The sequence below is a fragment of the Vidua chalybeata genome, chromosome 8, assembly GCF_026979565.1.
Source record: "Vidua chalybeata isolate OUT-0048 chromosome 8, bVidCha1 merged haplotype, whole genome shotgun sequence".
NCBI classification, from domain to species: domain Eukaryota; kingdom Metazoa; phylum Chordata; class Aves; order Passeriformes; family Viduidae; genus Vidua; species Vidua chalybeata.
This window is the reverse complement of record NC_071537.1, coordinates 28,604,479-28,626,492: the sequence shown is the minus strand read 5'-3', so window position 1 is coordinate 28,626,492 and position 22,014 is coordinate 28,604,479. Positions and strand designations below refer to the sequence as shown.

Here is a 22,014-nt window from a genome sequence, read left to right as displayed (position 1 = left end):
AAGATAGTTAAATCCCACTGGGCTGCACGGAAGCCAAAAAAATGATATCTGTTTCAAAGAGAGTACCTTCTGTTTTTCTTTTGGTGAACAGGTAATTTGGTTTATTTTACAACAGGGTCAAAGATATGGTTAAGTCCCTTACCAATTCTACAACTTAATTTATCCCTGAAATAAGAGGCCATTTAGCTGATATGGCAAACACCTTAAAGTTTAATTTGCATCCAAATAAAGTGAAGTGTTAGAGCAATAAGCTCTCTGAAAACCATATTGATCATTTGCACATGGTTGTACTTACACATCTCATCTGCAAGCTGCTTATACTGTATTTTATACTAGGTTGGTATTAAGAAATTTTTTGGGACATAAAGCTAATATACAAATGTTTCACTACCACATTCAGATTTTATTAAAGATCAGATTACAAAACTGAAACTTCAGGAAATCATTTCATCCATGTGCTAACCAACTTTTCAGAAGTCACTGTTCATCCACATACCTTTGGTTGCTAGTAGTTTCTTCTGTTCATAGTCAAATGCCTAAAAATTAAACACACAGAAGATAATTTAATTGCAATTCTAACTACATGTCACTCCAGTACTCATCTCTGTGAAAACAAAGGTTTTCAAAGTGGCCAGTGAATATGTCTAGGAGAAACTTGAAATATGCACAATAATTTAATGGTAGCCCAGTTAGTGCCTTAGTTACTTAAAGTGTTCACTCAAACATAGATAAAGATTTTAAATAACTATCTGATTTTCATATGAGTGCGGCTGCAGCAGTATTTACAAACTGCTTAGGAAGAATTTTTTTCTTAATTTTTTTTTTAATAAGATATCTTTCAAGCATAGTTTCTCTTCCTTAACTATCTGTTCTTAGCATTTAGAACATTCCTCAACAGTACAAAAAAGATAACGTATCTTTGCAAATCTAGGCACCACAGTTATTTTCAATAATCTTTCAGGTTTGGTTCTCCTCCATGCACTCATCTTGTGAAAGGAAAAGAATGTAAGTTTTGAGAGAATTTAAAAAACTTTTGCTTGTAGTCTACCTATGTCAATGGAAGATGTAAAGTTTAAATACCCCTGATTAAACAAGGTACACTTTGCTGAATGATAAACTAGGAAATCTAAACACAAAACTATGAAAATACTGAAGTATTAGCCTGAAGTATTGAATTCTCTACAGAAAGTAACTAGAGGAATAACTGAAGAAAAGGGCTGCAAAACACTAGTCTTCCTCTTGTTCCACTATTCCATACAGTCTGGTTATGCCCACACTTCAACAGATCTAGTCTAAAAATAACCCTGTTATTGCTTCCTGACAAACAGTCAAAGGGGTCTCCTCCCTCTCTGAGGAGATTTGCAGTAACAAGGCAGTAGTTTATATTTGTAGTCTGTAATTAACCAAGCTGTCACTGCATATGAAAAGTTGTAATATGTATTTTGTCGCTATAATTTTCTCCAAGTGACAATATGAGATTTCTAACAGGCAAATAAATGATACTTGTGAAGACAAATACAGCCACACAATTTTCTGTACTTTTTCTTGCTCAACAGAAGCATTAAGAGCTTTTCTGTTTTCAAGAATTTTCATTGACAACCCACTCCTCAGTGGAAACAGCTGATGTCTTGGCTGTGAATGTTTTTACTGAACTGATAATGGCAATTCAGTCTCCAGGGCCAGCCCCCTCTGCATTTCACAGTAACTTCACTCTGCAATTAGTAAGATTTACACCTCCTTGGCTTCATCCAGGGAGACCTACCTGCATATTTACGAAGGAGGGCTGCGGAGCCAGACGTGCTCTCTCCGAGTTCTGCTGGGCAGCAGCCGCTCGCTCGGCTGCCCGCTCGCTGCCCGGGGCCTTCTTATCAGCCACGGGGCTCTCCGGGGCGCCCAGCTCGGCCTCTGCCAGCAGCCTGTCCGCCGTGCTGCGGGACAAACGCGCCGTTAGCTGGGGTCACTCGGGCTGGCAGCGTTCAGTGCAGTGCTGCTAACTGAGCTTTACCCTGAGAAGCCTGGCAGCCAAGTTCAAGACATGTCTGTACACAAAGATCTCAGCGTTTTTAGCAATATTTGCAATTATTTCAGCTCTCCTATACTTTTTTCCTCTCTCAGTGATGGAAAGCAAATGTTTCTCCTTCCTGTATTACCAAATACAAGGTATAGCTTATAGATTCAGTTTTGAGCTGTTTGGTATCTGGAATTACTGCATGCAGTCCTACACTGTGTGATTTCCTGTTTAGCCTTGCTCAGGCCAGCTGCTCTAACAGGTTCATAGTTGTAAGATAGAAAAAGATTGCATAATAGGGACTAAGAAAGTTGATATAGGTCCTACTTGTTTTCATAGCTTCAATAACTGCAGTCCTTCATGCTTACATTACCTCTTGGTGCATGTTTTTTTTTCTTAAACTTGGCCACATTTTAGGACTACTCTAGAACAGTATAAACTCTTTGAAAAGTGATCATGCTTTAGAAGCTGTAAACTACTATCCTCAAGGAAACCATGAGCACTATGTCCTCAACAAAAAGGACAAGGCACACAAACAACCAAATTTGGTTAGCAAGATTCCTCGGATTTTTAAACTGTGAAAGCAGAATTAAATACATATCATAGCCTTAATAGTGTAAATAAATGAAGCAAAAGAAAATATGTGTCTCAAAAGAGTGGTGATAAACAGTTCCCAAACAAACAGTGAGAGCATGAGTACACTGGACAAAAACACTGCATTAAGAACAAAACCTGTGTTGCCAAGATGTATTATGACTCAAACAAGCCTTTCCCATGCTGGGTCATTACAGAGCCAACCCAACCAAAATCATCACTGAGACAAGTGTGTGAGAACATGCTGCTATGCCCTGAACACAGCTTTCTTAATAAGAAAACAGCATCAGGTATACACAAAAGGAAAAAGCTGTCAGAGATTATTCTCTACGCAATCAATAAAGAAGCAAAGTGCAAAGTGTATACTTTAGAAACAGATAATGTAAGTTCCTCTGACAAGGATCTCCATTCTGTTGTGGAAGAAGAAAGACATTTTTAAACCCAAAGTCAAATAGGATGAACAAAAAGCATTCAAAGGGTGCAGTTACCAGACAAACAGGGGGCTATATTAATGCCTAATGTGATGGAAAATCAAGGCCAAATTAAATCAGTTCTTTGAATATCTTATGACTGAAACACCCCTTCTGTGTACAAAAACATGTAAAGTAATTTTATAGTGTGGAAGTGCTACTAATCTGTGTTTATACAGTCAGCTTACTGTAAGTGGGAGTTTTTGGTGCCTTGCAGTAATTCCACTGTTTGTCTCTTGGCACAGGCCTGCTTGGAAGAGCTCATCATCTGCTTCAGGTCACTGGTGTTCGCTGAGTGCGATGGACTCCGAGGCATGCCCACTTCCACAAAAGCATCATTGCAACCTACCAGGCCAGGAAAAGGAGACTTAAACAACCACCCTTCTGTGTTCTAGGGAGCTCTCTGGGGGAATGATAACTATGGGAGAAAAACACCTCTTCCTCCTTACAGGACAGTATTCAGGGATAGCTATTTGGTCAAGGTTAAGCAGTCAAGATGTGCAAGTTCAAATGCACAAAAAAGGTGTCAGTATTCACATATACAGTAGTCACACTAAGTATTTTCTTACTTAAAATATTTATTTTAAGTAATATTAATTAATAAAAAATGTGAACACTGACAATTCAAAGTGACTACGTATTCTGAAGAAATTTGATTTTATACCCAGTTTTAATGGACTTTGCCAGGTGCTCAGGTAACTTCTGCTGGAATAAGAGCTCCCCCCACTTTATGTGCAAATATCTTTAGAACATGTTTTTAGAAGTATTTATCACCTTAAATTGGCAATATACCTTTTACTCAAATCAGCATTTCAAATGACCACACCCTAAATAAGAGATGATCTCCTTGATCAGTATTGACAAGAGAAACAAGGCCTTTACATATATTTGCTCAAGTTGAAGTGGAGGTGGTTTCCCCTCCCTCCAAGAATGATGGGGACAGTTAAGTACTTTAGCTTCTAAAAGGCAGCATAACTGAAAAGCTGCTGCAAAACACATAGAATTGTTTCCTAGTGTCATCTAGGTTAGAGCTACAAAATTTTCTGCAAATAACCTTATCAGGAACATTATTTCCTTTTGCTAAAAAGAAAAAAAAGCCCATCATTTAAACCAGCAGAGTTTAGTTAAGGTGCTCTAAAAAATACTAAAATCCTCATAGGTTATCTCCCTTTGCTCCTAGGGAATAAGTAAAATGATGCAAGTACATTTATGTTGATTTAAGGTGTTTCTATCAACAGTACAGCTCAGTTACTACAGGTTGTGTTTACTTTCCTTGACAATGCATCTGGGACATCCAGCAATATTTACCTTAAACATGGTTGCAAAACCAATTCAGAGAGAATATTGTTACATTTTTGCATCGTGAACTCTACACAGACTGTACAAACACTACCAGACAAAGGAACACAGTGTCAAAATCTCACCTTCTTCACTATTTGCCTTGGCAGCTACTTGTTCTGAGGCACCATGAGCACTTGTTTGCCTTACTCCATCACTGTGGTTCGTGCTCAACACGTTTTCTCCCAGCGATGTGGCAGACAGTGCAGCATACTTGATATTTGAGGCCTGAAAAGATTGTCACAAATCACTGAAGTGATTTTTATGCTTAAGGATATATTGAAACAATTTCCCCTTTCTATATGTGCAGGAGAATGAGAAATTCACTCCTGGTACAGCAGAACAATATGTTTGAATGTTCTATTTCTCAGTCTTAAAGTCATATTCAAAAACATTGCTGAGTATTTTTAAACTTAGAAGCTTTATAAATCTACTAATATAGCTAGTTTTCTCTTTCAGCTTTTCTTACTAGAGGTCTAGTATAAAGGAATCAGATTCTCCAGTATAGTATCACTTACCTTTACGTGACCATTTAAAGAAGGTGAACCTTTTTTACTGTCTGATTGCATGCCATTAACGTGGACTTCAACAGGAGTCAAGCCTGGTGGTGGAGATGGAGTGTTTTGACCATAATTAGGCACTCCAGACAGCAGAATACTAGTTAAGGTTGCTTGGGCAGTAGATGGTATCATTAGGTGTGGAATAGCAGAAAAACCTGTAACAAAATTTGGTTCTGTTCTGATTAAGTGTCTCATTTAACTTCCTCAGGCATTACACTATTTTATCTAAATTTTTATGTAGCTATGATAATTTACTAAAAAGTTTCCATTAGAATTGCATGCCAAAATCATAATGCTTTATCTGGGTAGGTTAACTTTGTTTTCTACATAAAACAGATGATAACAATGCCCGTGACAGCATGTCATATATTAAATTATAACCTTAACTTTGCATATTTATCCATCCGTACTAAGGTAAGTGTAGGAATTAAGGCTCCAAATAATTAATCTCGAATTGTCAACTGCAATTCTAATGACTTGGTGTTGCACAGTTCATTTAATTCACATTAAACTTGCACTAACCTGTGGTGTTTGTGTTAGCGAGAGATGTTGCCCACAGTGTGGGACTGGGCGTGCCTGAACTTGGACTCTGCAAAGGGCTCACAGAGCTATTAAGGGCATTCAACAGAGAGTTTGGAGTAGTTGAGGTGTTGACTGACAGGGCTGTTGGACCTAAAAGGCCTGCAAAAAATTATGCAAGGTGAATATTTAGTTTAGACTTACAGGAAAACATTTTTCACAAAAGTACCAATTGAAAAGAAACAAACAAATCCCTTGGTAATTTGCAGCCTGCATTTCACAAACCAATTTTAACATTGAACCTGCTGTTCATTTGGTGCACGTTAAGAATTCTTGTTCTTAAACTGGGCATCATATATCCAAGAAGAATTGGAGCATCTTTTATGTCCTTCTACTGGACCCTAACTCTAGTCATAACAGAGTCTGCGCTGGCTGCTTCTCAGCCCAGCATCCCTTTGTATCCTCTCTGTTGCTTTTGATGGTTTGTTTCAAAGCAGCATCACAGAGAGAAGAAAGCAGCTGTACTGCACCACCTCGCTTTCACCTCACCTTTCTCTCAGAAGCTCATGTGAATCAACCACTACTTGTACACTAACAACTATTCCATTTCTTTTTGCACTTCAATACAGGCTGCAAATGATCCCCCAAATGCACTGATCACTCCCAAAGCTTTCCCCCAAACCCAAAGAAGTTCAGCACTACACACTGAAAAGGTAAAAACCCCAAACCTGCAAAGCGCAGTATGACAAGAACAGTCACAGAAGCAGCATTAAAAATCACAGTCAAATGGCACAAACACTTTCTACTGTATGACCCGAGGATAGCATGTGAGATGGAACTAAACTAACCTGCATGGCAGGTTTAAAAAAAAGTAAATTAAGATGTTTACTCATTTTTGTCCTGTATTTCCTACTGGTAAGGTCTAAACTAGAAGCATGTGGATCCCTCAGTTACAGTGAGATACTGATCTGAAATGTGGTGTTTGCTATGTTACCTTTCCAGTACCGTTGCCAGGCTTAAGCACCCACCCAAATTCAAGGCAGCCTGGGACAACACACAGCCAAAGAAGCCGTAAAAACCATGCCCCACGTCCCCTGTATTTCCCGCCCTTTCAGCTGAGTGGTTTGCACACTTCCAGAGATTTTTCTACAGGGATGAGTCCCACACCTGATTATAAAAGCCTTGGAGAAATTTTGCAACAAGCCTTTGAGAGGCCAGAGGCTGTTGTAGTTCTCTGACACTTAAACACAATTCCTTATGCAAAACACACCTCTGGTACTTTTTTCTAGTACAAGTGAATTAAGTTTAAAACAAAATTATATTAAAGAAAATATAAATATAATGAATGCATACCAAGCCCAGTGAGTCCTAGTCCTGCTGAGGACAAAATATCCAAACCAGGACAAGACAGACCAACAGGGCATGAGACAGTGGAGGGATTTGATACTACGGTGACTCCGCTACTTTCAAGTCCCAAGAGACATTTCCGTGCCTCGTACATATTTAAGGCATTTCGTTCAACACTTTTTACAATCACAGACTGCAGGGAGAGAAAACAACAGAAGGAAAACCAGTGAACAACACTTCTCCTTAACACAGATCTGCAATACAGGTAATTCTTCACACCCCTGCATGGCTACCACAACCACAACAGTGTGAGACAGCATGAGCTAACATCCATTAGCAACTATTTAAATTCAGGGGTGTGAGGTTCAGGAGAGCAAGACTAGGGATTTCATAAGGATTTGCAATGAGAATGATGGAACACCTCTCTAAGAAAATTAATTACTATAGTACCTTGGTGCTACTTGGTAGACCAAATGTTAAGCACCTCAAGAGCTAGATAACTGAATCAATAATTAGTATCTTATGTTCTCTTTTACCTGAGCTTTATACCTTGAAGTGGACAAAACCCCCAGTTGTTCATATTAAATTTACCTATTACATTCACAGTTGTCTAAGAATAAGGTAATAAGTTTCTGGAAAATTAAATTACAAAACCCCATTGCTTGTACATCTTCTACAGGACCTTTCTTTGTATTGGTTTTATATATCCCTACACAGGGAAGCTCACATACTGACACAATGGAATGATCATTTAAAATTTTATAACTTTTGCCTGCTTTGGCCTTTTATACAACACAGGTAACTGCAAGAGTCCCCTATCCATACTGGCCTAAATATTTTACAATAAACACCTCCCATTGCATTTATCGATGTATTTTACAGAAAAGCTCATTTCTTTATTATTAAGCATTTAATGAAAGTCAAATCACCCTAAAGCAGAGCTGCTGGATCATTTAAACCGGCATTTCAAGCAGAAAATACATATGGCTTTCACAAGTTTATGATCTGTCAAACTGGGAGGAAGAGCACACATCAACTCATCAGCTCTGAAACTTTGTCATGAAAGCCTAAAAGGAAAATATTAGCTTTGCACAAACCTTGCTTGGTTGTTTTGGCTTAGGCTTAATGCTTATGAAGACATCTAACTGCTCCATTAGCTGTGTTATAAACTGTGGTTCTACTTCAATTTCTTCCTTCATATCAAACATGAGCACAAGGGGAAGGCAACCCTGAAAAGAAAGGCATAAAAAATTCCTAGCACTTGTAACTGGCCATTTTCCCATAAAAATCGTAGCAATAAACTGAACTGTAGACATTGTAACATTTACACATCATGATGCAAGGAAATTTCTGTAAGTACAGAAAAAATAGCAAGGATGACATTTTAGGGAAAGCCACTTCCTTGTATGCAAGAATACAGGTGTATGTTCCTGTCCCAGGACTGTGAACAAAGAGTTTGGTAGGACAAGGGTGAAATGATTTACTGAATACTTGACATTCCAATCAGCACAGCCTTGTCAGGAAATGATGGCAGGACACCTATACTAAAACACTCCTGTTAAACTGCTTGTAGTAAGGAAAAACACATGTAAAAAATATCTAATTCACCACTGCCTATGTCTTCACTTTTACCTTTCTCCTCCCCATTTTAGATCAGCCATGTAAATATTCTCCAGTGATATGGATAACATCTGTAACACACTTGAAATACTAAAGCTTTAGAGTAAAAACCTCAAAAGTGGAATGGTCCAGTCCTCACACATTGTGTCCCTCAATCACATACATGAAAAATGTGTGTGTGCCTTAGTACTAAAATAATGGCTAAAGACTGCTTTGAAGTTTAAGGAATAATATACCAAAAATCTCTACAAATAATGATATTCACCACCAGAGCTATTTTTATAAGAGGCATTATAGAGTTGTGGCTGTGTACTATAAAAAATGCAAGACATTAAACAAGTAATTATTTCCTACAGTTTCCCAATTTCATTGAACATTTGCCTACATGGGAACTAAGGAATTCCTGACATTTCCCTCAAAAGAAACCTATTTACCTAACAAACAGAAAAGACAGGCTGGCAAAATAAAGCATAACCCATCACCCAACACCCACAGAATATTTCAGAAATCTGTTTCTACTCAGAGGCATATTGTTATTGCAAATTTAAATTACTTCTGTTGCATTTATATTAAAAAGGTTATTTTTCAAGTCATGTTACCAGTGATTACAAGTATTTTCTGTAACTACAAATACTGAAAAAACCCTGACAAAAATTGCATCAGCTGTTTGCAGTGTGAATAGCAATCCTTCCTCTCTGAGGCTAATTTACATGTGACCTGTAAATACATGCAGAGCAAGCATACTTTCTATGATCTGGCAATTTTTTCAGACAAGCTTCACTGAAAGTACTTACCATGAGATATTGCCTGGCAAGACAGACAGACTCAATTGTGCCCTGGAGGTAGACAGTGGATTTCTTCTGTGGGTTACTAGGGTCAGGGAAGTGGATCTGAGCACCAGTCCTCTGCATGATATGTTTGATGTTGCTGCCGTTTCGACCCATCATAAAGAGATGATGCTGCGCTGCGATGTCGAGCTGTGTGCTCACAGGGATTGCAGAGGCCAGGCTCCCAGCCAGGTGTTCCAAGAGCATGGCTGTTCCTTCCTGGGGGGAAATGGGAGAAGCCAGTGAAACAGGGCTCACAGGCACATAAAAGGAGAACTCAGACTGCTTCCTTTCTCGTCATGCACTCCACAGGCTAGATAAGAAAACACTGTTCGGTTTAAAACTACGGTTGATTTGTAAAAGGTAACGAATGCACTAAACACTGCCCACTACTCCCTTTTTATGACCAAATGCAGCATTTCATTGCCACTCTGTAACAGGCAGTAAGACAATGCCACAAGACTTGGTCCCAACAGACCTTTTGTGGCCACCAAGGCAGTCAGAAAGTCAACAGAGATTTCTCTGGGTAGGTACACTTGCACAGCTTGCCTCTTGGTGTGGGGCTCAGATGTTCTTACTGTCTTGAGATCCACCCATCTGGGACTGTATCAATCTCTCCTGCTGCCAGTTCCTAACAAGAACACTTTTTTTTTACTTTATTAAGATGAACAGGCTCCTGGCAGTTCCTTGCCTTGGCTGTCAAACTCACACCTCCAAGCGCTGGATTCAGTTTTATTGACTGATTGGGCAACTTTCAAGGTTATACATTTGTGCGTGTGTTGAGAAGAGCTCAGCATGAACAATTTGAGATGGGAGGTGTATTTTGTGGTTTTTGTTTGCGTTGTTTTTGAATTAAAAGATGGTTAAGACCAGCGTGTATTCCAGAATTGCTGAAAACCTGAGCAAGTGTGAAGGAGGTGAACACTGGATTAAAACCTTACCACTAACAATGCTAAATCCTAAACTTAGAACTGTTTTCTATGCACTTTTACACTTCAGCTGTATAAGTTAAGAAAAAATTCAAACCCTCAGGATTTGCAAGTGATTATACAGTAACATGTGCTGATGAGGCAAGATATGCCATTTTAGACATATAAATTATAAATATATGACATTCAGAAACTTCTTAAGAGCAGAGATTACCTTCACAGCACTAGTGTTGTTTTGTGACCCTCTAACAATGACTGTAGCACCATACATTCGAGAGCGTTGTTTGAAGGAAACCGAAATGTTATACGTCTGACATACATGCTGAATGGTTGGAGAATTAGGATCTGGGATGGGTTGGAGAATTCCAGCAATAGGCAATTCAAACATGAGTACCAATGGAAGCAGCTCCTACAACAGCAATGAAGAGGAGATAAGGAAAACCAGAGCCATACTCAAACTACAACAATTTTACTCCTCAATCATAATGTGGTCAGTGATGATTTAACTGACAAAACACATCCTCTGCCCAAAGTTCATGGTTAAAAATATATTGTCACTTGGAAAAAGGCACCTCTTTTTCCAGGAACACTAGAGTGGGCTTTTTTTGCAGAAGCTTTTTTTGATTTTTGTTGGTTGATTTTTTTCCTCCAAAATAGCTGGAACATTTGGAATAAGGTGGTGTGACATGTCTAGCTCAAAAATTGCTATAAGCTTCTGGTAATTTATTTGATTTTTCATTATCCATGCCAAAATACACATAAGAGTTGAAACTAAAAGGAAAAGATAGAAAATAGCTACAAGTGGAGAATGACACTGAATTATTTACACAAATTATACATGAAAATGGTTAAAATGTGAGAAGCAGAAATTGCCTTTCCCAAGTCCTAGATTCACACAAGATGCCTGAGCTTCCACAGGCCATCTGTGGTAGGTAAGTTAAGATATACTTTTCTACACAGTATGGAATTAATTTTCATCTTGCTCAGAGTGTAGACTTCGTGTTCAAGACCCACTTTGGGCCAGTTAAAAATTCAGCCAGAATATGAATCACTGTTATAATACCCTTGGCATATTTCTTATATAGATACTCACATTTGTTCCTACATTTCTGCTGTCACCAGACAGAGGCAGACAACCCTAGGTTTCTCAAAACTATGCATTTTTCCCCTGACAGGTGTTTTTGGGGGTACACTACACTGAGCTAGAGCATTACCCGAATTCTGACTCTTGCAGACTCCACTCCAGCTGGCTGTCCTGCAATAGACACCTGGAAGAGCAAGAATGTGAAAAACATTGGATCATATTTTCAAGTGAGGCATGGAGAAGTTATCCAGACAGGCGTGCTCTCCTTAAAAAAAAAAAAAATCTAAGAAAAAAATCAACACATTTCACACTTACTGACATCCTAATTGTTCTCTAAACACTAGCTGAAAACGATAGCCAGTATTAAAAAAATGTTTCAGCATCTTAGGTTACATATATTTAAGCTTCTAAAAAAATACATCAAAAATATAGTGGTTTAGGTTAAATAATAGAATCACTACTGTATACATGTGCTCAATGCTAATATTCAAACAACAGTAAATTTTCTTGCATTTTTTGAAATTACTGCATTTTGCTTGGCAGGCATTAGGATGCACAAGTGGGAATGCTAAGTACAAGGATGAGAGACTTGAAAGTAAACATTCCACCAATATTAGCACCAGAAAAGATGAACAATTCAAGCTCAATGATTTATTCTAATGAAGTTGAACTCTTACAATAGGACATTCATTTCTGCTGGCTACTTGCTAAGTTTAGTCTTCAACAAAGTCACACCATAAATAAAAAGCACCAAAAAAATCAATCAATATGCTGAATAAGTCATTGTGTTGAACAGGGAAAAAAAATGACAAAAGCAGATTTTTTCATACCACTTCTCTACCATTCACACGAAGTTGCTGACTTCTGTATGCGCAAAGTAATTTCAGCTTAAAAAAATTAAAGTGATTCATGAGCCATCACAAAATGTTTCCATCTGTTTTTAAAGATTTGCTCACTTAGGAAGCCCTGTACTTTCCACACAGTGTAAATACAAAAAATCTATTTTCCTGAATATGAACACACCATCCCCAAAAAACCCATATTGATGAGAGAAGTTTACAAATGTTTTATACTCTCAGGAATTACAACACAAATGAGCTCAGTATTAAACAACACTTACTTGGTTGCTTTTCTCTGCTTGATTGTTCCTATTTGAGTCTGGAAAATGGATATGGCATCCCGTTTCCTCCATCACTTTTTTAATATTATTGCCACCTTTACCTATCACATGAGAATGTTCTGTATGTGAAACATCCATCTTCAAGGTTACCCGATTGCTCTGGAAATCAAGCACCCACAGTTTGACTTGGTCACAGCAGAACTGGAGCATTAGAGTTTTTAGGAGGAATGTAACTTCAAGAATGACATCAAAATTGTATTTTGAAAGTGTTTTTGCTATTACTTAACTTCTACTCAAGGATGATGTTTTTAATAGGAATCGGTTGGATGTTAATTTGGTCTTGTTTTCTTTCTAGTGAGGAAATAAATAGTGGAGATAAATATCCCAAAGATGCACCCTTAAAAACAACTAAGGCTTTTAAAATACCCTTGAACTTTTGTCAACTGTGACTTAAGTGTCCTTTTGTATTTTATTCTCTTTCTTTTAATTCTGTATTCTTTCAATTGAAGTCATGCACCCCTATTTGATCTGAAAGGATCACATTATGAAGACTTTGCAAATCAAAGCCATGGGACCAAATAACTGTTTTTTCTTCCTTAAACAGTTTTTTTTTTTGGTACATGAATTTTTAAAACACACAAACACTGCCTACAGCTATTCTTAAAAGCTCTATTGTTAACAGCTCATAATAATGTTGTGAATAGTTGTTTAAAAAGTGGTGCTTATTACTGAGTGTTCCTCTTGGCAATCTGCTCAGAGAACCAGGAAGGTGCCATACAAGTACACAGGAGCCATACACACTGCCCCAAAAGAGCTGCTGCTGAATGAAAATAATATCTGATGAACAGAAGAGATCTCCAGCCAAAATCTAGATGTTTTAGAAATTCTGGTCCTGATGTTTCAGAGTGTAAAAATAGAGTAACTGTTAAACAAAACAGCATAAATGCTCCTAAAATCAAATTTCAAACAGAAACAAAATTTTAGGTTCTCTGAAGTGGTTGCATAATCTATTGCTTGCAGTGAAGCTGTATTTCAGATTTTGAAATAAAACACTTTTAGCCATATGGCTGGAAATATTATTTCTATATGATTCAGATCTGGAAAAGCTGCTTCAAGCAAGTATTTTTCTCTCAAAATGTTTAAATATGTGGGCATACACCAATATCAACATCTGCAAAGCATTTAATGGAGACTTTGCTTCAGAGTGTCCATGAATACCTTCTCTTGAAATGTGCCTATTAAAGAGATCAATGTCACCACAAAATTAGGGGCTAAGGTGTCATTCTAAGAAAGTTTTCTTACTTTTGTGTCCAAGACAGACATGATTTTCTCTTTTGCTTCTTTAACGTTCTCTTTTTTTCCAGAAACTTTAATATGGGGATCTATAAAAGAAATAAGCTTGTAAGAAAAACACAGTACAATATCTAGAAAAAAAATTTCCTCACCACTCAAATAAATTTGAGCCCATTATTTATATTCGACTGATGAACCATACCACCAGCCTCTGGGATTCAGCTGAAGGCCAAAATGTCTTATTCCATCCCTTCAGCCCCACAATTAGGATTACCAAATGAATTTATTAAACATGAGAACCAACTTAAAATAAATAGAAATCAAATTCCAAATGCATATCACAGTATCATAAACATAAACACTGGCTTCAATGCAATTACATAGCTAAGACACCATATCTTCTCAAATCAAAAGTAACAGCAAAAAACTCAAAGCTTTTTAGCCACCCACCAAACTCAAACTCTCCCTCATCATCACTTTGTTATATTTAATTAATCTAGAAATATTCTTTGCAGTTTTAACATGGCACTAAAGGTGTCTCCACCCAAAGTTTTCTGATTGCAGTTATCAAATGAAATTTAAATGACACTTTATTACAGCAAATTGCTGAAATTCAAGTACATAAATTAGCAGGAACACCACCTGATGGTGGGTTTTGCCCAGTGAGATCTAAAATATTGATTCTACAGCCTGCTTGGTTTACATGATAGTTTTCAGACCAGTCCCATTAAACAACACAAGCTGTTGGGCTGATCTAGCTGGTGCAGTTCTGCATCCCATAATATACACCTGGTCAGAGAGTACAGACCTGACTTTGGAACTAAATCAAGTACCAATGACTCCAAGTGTGAAAATGACACATCAGCCAGTTTAGCAGCACCATCTGGTGTCCAGGAGCACAAAGTGCCACAGTGCAAAATTACCATCAGAACATTGAATGTACTTCAGTCACAACAAAGAAAGAAATGCCCGACTACCACCCACATTTCTGTGTGGTAGAAACAAGGGTATGATATTGCAGCTGATGCCCCTTTCCCCAGGTCTTGAGTCCTCTACCCTTTTGCAGTGCCTTTTTCTCCTGTGATACACTGTACTGTTTTTTTTTTTTTTTTAATTCTCAACCCTCTTCTGACTCTTGAATTAATGTAATTCATTATGCTAGACAAATACGTACGTCTTAGGGAATATAAAAATAAATGTATTCTCAATGGCAGGAGAAAACAGCTGTAACACGACAGATCTGCCTTTCCCATCATCTGAATGGTTGAAATCACTTCCCAGCTAAAGAAATGTGAAATAATACAACTTTAGGCTGTAAACCTGCTCTATTCAATTGAAAATTGAAACTCTTTAAGTCATACCTGGATACTCTTTTCATTCCAAGAGTAAAAATAAGCCTCTAGTCTTTACCACTGAAGTTCTGAGCACATTCAGCTAGGGATACAGAAACACTGAAAGGACACAGGATTCACTGCCAAGTTTCATGAAAGTCAAGAAAAATACAGCATTTTGAGTTCTGAGAAACAGATACATTTTATTTTTTAAAATGGAAAAACTGTAGTCACAAAAACATGCTATGCACACAGAACCTACAGAAGCTTCAAAAATCTGCTGCTTCAGCCTTTCACAATGGAGCAAAGTCAAACAAAAACCCAACAGAATAGTCTTAAGGGCAAATTTTCTTTTCTTTTTAAAGCTGACAGGAAGCCATGTGGTTCTAATGCATTTAAGCTGTGAATGATATTTGAAGTGGATGGCGCAGTCAGAAATTCCCAGAAGCAGATTCTAGCACACTGTGTGTGCTCCAAGTGCTCTTCAGATGCAACCAGCAAAAACACAAACCTAGACCATCACCACCACTGTGGAGCTGATTTTCACATATTTGTAAACATTGTATTTAAATACATATTTGATTATATGTAGGAAAATTACCTGAAATCAAGCCTGGCATCCTATTAGTACCAAAGGAGATGACTATCATTCCATATTATTATTTGCTTACTCATGAGTGAAAATATAATTTAGAATACCTATTTTTTCCATTTCTCATCTCAGTTGGACACCTCTTTTCTGTTGATCCTGACAGCTTCAGCCAAACATCCTGTATTTCTACACTTGTTTGTTCTTTTAAGATGAAAAAAAGCTCAATTGCTCAGTTTAAAAAGAAAACAAAGAAGAACCCACAAAGCAAAAACGAATCCACTGAGGCCAGTGACAATTCTAAAATGTGCTACCCAATTTTTCAAAATTGGTCTTAAGTACACTCTCCTTAATTGACTTCTTCTCAAGGACACAGTGGTTGGAAATGGATATGAAGTCAGTTTAAGTCAAAGAAATTAGTTCTTTCAGAGTTGTTCACTTTTTCCTTCAGTGTAACACCATTTAAATACAACATCCTCATGAAATTTTGCCTGAAAACGAAAAGATTTTGAAGCGTTTGAATCGGCCTTGCATGAGTTGAAGCTCATTGAAACTATGTATGATCTGCAGGAAAACTCACAGGTACCCAAATAACAATCAACAGATCATTTCAGCAATCAATTAAGAATTTAGAGAGACAATTACATCATAATAACCTGATTTTCCATGTGTTACAGAAACAAAATTTCTTAATATAGATATGGAATCAAACAACTTGTTTGCTTTGCAGCTGATTCCATGGATTAACAGCTACATTTAATTTAGAAAAAAAATCCTGCCATGTCTTAGGCACTAAGACAAAACTCTTGGTTGGATAAAGCTCTACATTTAATATTTGAAATACCTTCAGGTGTGATGGCAGCAATGCACTGTCAAAGCCCCCAGAAATCTCCCTGGCACTCTCAGAAGTGTGAAGAGGATTGTCAGGCACAAAGCTGTAGTGGGTGTGATGGTGTCTGGTACTGCCAGTGCAGATAAGCACAACGCAGCCCTCCAGTCCTTACTGCCACTGATCCACGCTGCCACGCAGCCCTGGCTGGGGGGAAACCACCCACTGAACCAGGTCAAACAGCTCCCCTGCCTGGGGCCTCAACCATGAACTTCTGTCCAGGGGATGCTAAGTCATCCCTTGTCTCTAGGGAACACGGGGTCTGATGCCTGTTTTCACTTGGGGGAAAATAATCACCTTGTTCGTTAAGCTCCTTAATATAACTGGGAGTATGCTCCATATAAAACTAGAGAGAGCAAAGAGCAGGTGCCTACCATAAATAACGACATGAGACACCAAAGCTTTGCAAACTATTTGCAAACACAGAACAAAGACTTCAGAAGAGGTCTGTGTACTAGAAGCATATAATGCTTTAACACTTTATTTAAAGTGTAGTATCAGACCCTGGAAAAGGTTTTAACTCATGAGAAACAACATGATTAGTATCTTGCAAGCTATTAAAAATGCCATTCTATGGTAATCCATCTTTTCAATCAATTTTGAAAGGCAGTATATTTTTCTTTAGGAATGGAAAAGAAAAAAATAATTTTAACAGGCCATTCCTCCCCCACCCCCCAAGAATGGAGGAATATTTACATAAAATAGAAAGCTGAAGTTACACAACAGACACCGCTGGAAATTTTTCTCAACAGTCTTCATTTTGCCAGACTCCTGCCTTCAAGTGGTCTTTTATTGCTCCTATCCTCAAATTCCTCACTCCACGCTTTGGCAGAGTTTCGCCTCCCCAGTCTTTGTCCACAGCTACACCAGCAAGCCTCCAGCTTTATTGCTACTATTGTGTGTGACACTTCAGTAAACAAAACAAAATTCCTCCAAGCAAAAGTACATTTGTGCCAGTGCAAATGCATTGACACCAACTTCTCCCAGGCAAGAAATATTTCAAATAATGAAACCATTTAAGTGTGTAGGCCTCTCCTGAAAATTGAGTGTTACATTTAAGGTCTAGGGCAGCTCTTCAGACTACAGCTATGCATCCAGCTTGTTTACAGGATGAACAGCCTTAAGTAACAGAAATACCAAAATACTCTAAAAATAGCCAGACAACTGGGCAACACCAGGGCAGATGACAGTCATTCTTAACGAGTGGCTGATTAAGATCTGAATAGCCCAAGAGTATTACAGAACTCCAGCCATTCAAACAAAAAGACAAAAGAGACCCAGCATTTTTGAGGGACAAGTTATGAGAGTGTCTGTCCCAAAAGTACCAACAAAAGCCCACTGAGCTATGTGAGAAGTTAAAAAACAAAGAAGCTCCAAACAACATATTAACACATAGAAGTTGGTATGTTCTCATCTGAAAGAAACATAGACGTATAAAACAAGTGAATTAAGCAAAAAGGTCAAGTAAGGCTTCCTACTAATATGAAAAAAGGATAATTAAATTGAAACCATTTATTTAATGCTCATAAATAAATTAGGAAATACTGTGTGTACAGTTTTAGGAGTGGACATTCCCTCACCAAAGTAGATGATTGGTAATGGCCAAGAGAGACTTGAAACAGGCTCGAACTATTGCCATGGAAAAGCAACATTAAGGCTAAAAGCATGGAGCAAATGCTCAGGAGTAAGGCACATGCAAAGGAGCTCGACTGAATAATAAAGGAAATTCAGCACTTGGGCACTCGGTGCTGTTGGCTTACCACTTGAAAAGAATTCTCATCCTCTGGCCAATACAACTCGGAGCACTCACTTCTCCTCCCAGTGTCTAAACCACAGAAGGAAAAAGCTACTCGTGTATTAAGGCAGAAAGCAATGAGCCATTTCCTACTGCAGACTCCTGAGTATTCTCAGAGGTATCACTCAAGAACAACATGTAGTTTTTCTCATTTGGGGCTTGACTTTTTTCTTGGTTTTTTGGCTGAAATTAGACTGCAGCATCATTTTCTCTGAACAAGATTTCACCCAGCTAACTTGGGCATGATCAAAAACCTACTCAGAGCATCATAAAACTCAACATGGGCTGCAAGCAATTAATAGTGTCTTCAGAGGAGACATATCCTGAGGCTCTGGGCATTCTGGGGGATCTGTTTGTTGTGAACAAACAACTGATTATGAAAAGTCCCTGGGAGGAGCCAGAGCCACTGCCTATATGTGTGCACACATTTGAAAGACTCTGTCTTCTCAGCATTTTTTCACTCTTGACTTTCTCCATTACTGGCACCTACCTCCAAACCACCTTTAGAAGAATTTCTGTTCAACTCAGGACATGAGAAGGAAGCTGAGAAAAAGCAAACACTTGTTGCACTGTTCTGCACACTGTTCCCTCCAGGGAAGGCAGTTTACACACAGCCCCTCACTCTTGTCACAGTTTGGTTGCTGCCATGCTGTCACCTGAGGAGCATTAACTGCCAGAGCACTGCTCTTCAACCCTGCTCTGCAACAACTGTGGGATGTGCAGCCAGCAATCCCCTCCTCACTTCTCTCCACCATTTATAGTGACACACTTACATACACACACACAGGCAGACACACAGACATTCACAAAGCAGAGACTGAGTAACACACTGATCTTACACAGAAACTGAAGAAATGCAGCACAGCATCTGGTAAAGCAGAGAAAAGTACCTTGTTTCTCAAAGATTTCAGGGTAGCTCAAAAGAAAACATCAATGTCTGCAACAGGCTAGTTAAAATGGCTCTAAGAGTGAAATATCTGTTTGATGTAAGCCTCAAATTAAAAGAAATGAGATGCACTTGTACATGAATCATAGCTGAATCCCACATTTGGATCTCCTAGCAGCTTTGAAACATCCCAGCAGAACACTGAAAATTCATGTTCAGAATGCCCAGAATTAAGTGAAAATTACCCAGAAACATCAGATAAGCTTTAAAAAATAGATTACCTGTACAACATTACGTTTGGAGAAATAAACTATTGATGACTGGATTTCGGACCACTGACAGAGGAAATGAAGTTGAAAAGACTTCTCTTAAAGCATAAGCAAAGAGGGAAGACAAGGAAGAGGTAACAGATCATATGGCAATTTAAACAGAAAAGTGACCAGATTTCAAGGGAGAAGGGGAAGGCCAAGGTGGAGAAGAAAACCTGAAAAGAAGAAATGAGAATGAATTAATTGTAATCACCAAGACACTCCATTTCAGTTACACAACTTTAGTTACCACCATGATTAGCTTAAATTCCTTCTTTTACTTCTACAAAGAGCCTTTAGGGACGTTTTGCAAATACAGTCAGCCACAAAAAGGCACATGCCACGCAGCCCTTGTGCTGCCTCTTGGGCAGCTGCTCTTCAGCCTTTAGCCCAAGCAGCCACCCAAAGCAAGGCAATCTCTCAGCAGGACACAAAGGCTGTTATGGCTTATTTTTTTTCAGCACGGACGCAACAAATTCACAGTTCGTGACTTAAATGTCTGTTGCCTTTGAATCTCAAAGCACAAACACAGAATCACAATGCCTGGGAATGAAAATAAAAAATACAGAGAAGAAAAAAGCTATAGTATTTTAAGATCAGCTTAATAAAGGACCTAGGAAACAGCCACAACATTCCTATCAGAAATAACACCACTGTGTCTTCACTGCACACCGACTCATACTCAGGGCTGCAATTCTGATATATAAGTCATGAGATAATTTTAGTTTCTCACACACCTTCTCAAACAAGTCCTTGTGACTGTGTTTTTCTAAATAAAAAACATCATCTGACTCGTGAGCTGAAGTTCACTCCTCAGGCTCAGCCTTCCTTGCAGTGCTCCCACATCCAACCCCTGGCTACTGCTGCACCTTTCGGTGTCTGATTGCTCTGACCGACTGCACCCCACTGTGTGAGCTGGTTTGGACACAGCCACTGCAAGCATGAATGCTGTGGCTGGACCAGGAGGATGCAGTTAGTCTGCAGCAAAGATTAATGCACTATAAAGGCCTGAGTGAGCAGGACAAACAGACCCATCCTCTTAGGAATCAGGGTGGAATTAAATGTTATCGGAGAGATAAAAAGAGCTACCTCCCAACAGGACATCAGACATCTGGTGACTAAAGCCAAAGAGAGCTCATAGAATATTTTTGATTACCATTACAAATACTTTGCTTTCCCAGCTTTAGTACCACACTCTGTGAAATGAATTTTCCCCAAGAATATTTTCCTTTCTCAGATTATTATATTTTTAGAGGTTATTTCAACTATATTCCTGGTGAACAGGTAGCATTTTTTGTTTGTTTGCTCTGTTTTTTCTAAACAAAGAGAAAAACGGCAAGTCCAATAAAGAAACATCTAAACTGTCTTCTTGAGAGCTATTCAAGCAGCAACAGCTTCACAAATTAGATTAAAATGATGACAACCCAGTAAAACTCCAGTCTAAGAGTCCACAGGAATACTGATTCAAGGGCTCTTACAAAAAAGAACTCCAGTACCAGCAGACCATTTTCACTGCCTAGTTTTTCTTCCCATGTACCAGACACGGATTACATTGCTTACAGCAGCTAGATACTAAATAAGAAAAAGGTCCTGAACTCTTTTTTGAAGCTGTAAGAAGTCATTTTCTTATACAGCATTAGCTCATTAACACACACCCATCTCTACATCTTGAGCTTGAAATTTGAAAGATCAAAACATATTTTAAAGTCATGATAATATTAAGCGTATGAAATTTGACTCAAAATTGCTATGTTATCAACAAGTTTCTGCCACTGACTAAACATGCCTATTTCTTTTATTATTTTTTAGAAGCACAAGGTATAAATTACTTCCCAGCACCACTACTGTGCAGGCTACAGTCTCCAGGAGCGAAAAGTCAAATAGAGAAACAAGGAAAGTAGTGTTTCCATCTTCCTTCTAAACCCACTAGGGATGCACCTAACCAACAAAAACATTATCCATCAATCCAGCAACTGGTTCTGAATACTAAAACCTTCTAGATGCTTTTACACCGACGGTTTGTTGTGTGAATACCGAATCACATTTTAATCAAGTAATAATCGACCACTTCTTAGCTTTTAGCGTGGCAATATGTATATGGCACTCTAAGAGCTGTTTATCTTACATTAGAAGGTCATTCCTATTCACAGATATTGAATTGTTTTCACCAGTATAACAGGCAGTTTGCAGCTGATTTGGGAAGAGAACCTTCATCTCCTGAAGAACAGTGACTTAAAAACTTCTGCTTTTCTTTGCATGGAGGGGTTCAGAGCAAGCAAACACTGCCCACACTGTTCCTCTGCAAGGAACATTTCTTTGTGATATACTTTGAAATAAAAACACCAAACACCTGAAAGATGCCCAGTGTTGCCTTTCAAATCAAGAAATCATTCCTGAGTTGTTCTCAGATGAATTTTCTCTGCATCACTTCTGTCCATCTGTCTCTCCCAGTATTACATTAATAGCAAAACTCACCTCTGGGAAATTAATCACCTATTGAGCATCTC

The 22,014-nt window shown here is 38.3% G+C and overlaps 1 protein-coding gene across 3 annotated transcripts in view; it reads right to left on the bottom strand.

Moving 5' to 3' along the window:
* BICC1 (BicC family RNA binding protein 1) overlaps positions 1-22,014 on the bottom strand; it is a 90,525-nt gene that overhangs the window by 8,541 nt on the left and 59,970 nt on the right. Inside the window, exons 1-14 of one of the 3 annotated variants that reach the window (XM_053948763.1) lie at positions 19,481-19,596; positions 13,719-13,798; positions 12,417-12,575; positions 11,427-11,480; positions 10,427-10,621; positions 9,251-9,502; positions 7,934-8,065; positions 6,843-7,029; positions 5,493-5,651; positions 4,929-5,125; positions 4,497-4,638; positions 3,261-3,417; positions 1,763-1,928; positions 497-536 (exon numbers count right to left, since the gene is read on the bottom strand). In XM_053948763.1, coding sequence (XP_053804738.1) covers positions 497-536; positions 1,763-1,928; positions 3,261-3,417; positions 4,497-4,638; positions 4,929-5,125; positions 5,493-5,651; positions 6,843-7,029; positions 7,934-8,065; positions 9,251-9,502; positions 10,427-10,621; positions 11,427-11,480; positions 12,417-12,575; positions 13,719-13,739 — 1,861 coding nt within the window. In that variant the 5' untranslated portion in view covers positions 13,740-13,798; positions 19,481-19,596. Of the gene's footprint in view, positions 1-496; positions 537-1,762; positions 1,929-3,260; positions 3,418-4,496; positions 4,639-4,928; positions 5,126-5,492; positions 5,652-6,842; positions 7,030-7,933; positions 8,066-9,250; positions 9,503-10,426; positions 10,622-11,426; positions 11,481-12,416; positions 12,576-13,718; positions 13,799-19,480; positions 19,597-22,014 lie in introns of those variants that run through there. The other 2 variants (XM_053948759.1, XM_053948762.1) reach the window with 2 other exon arrangements.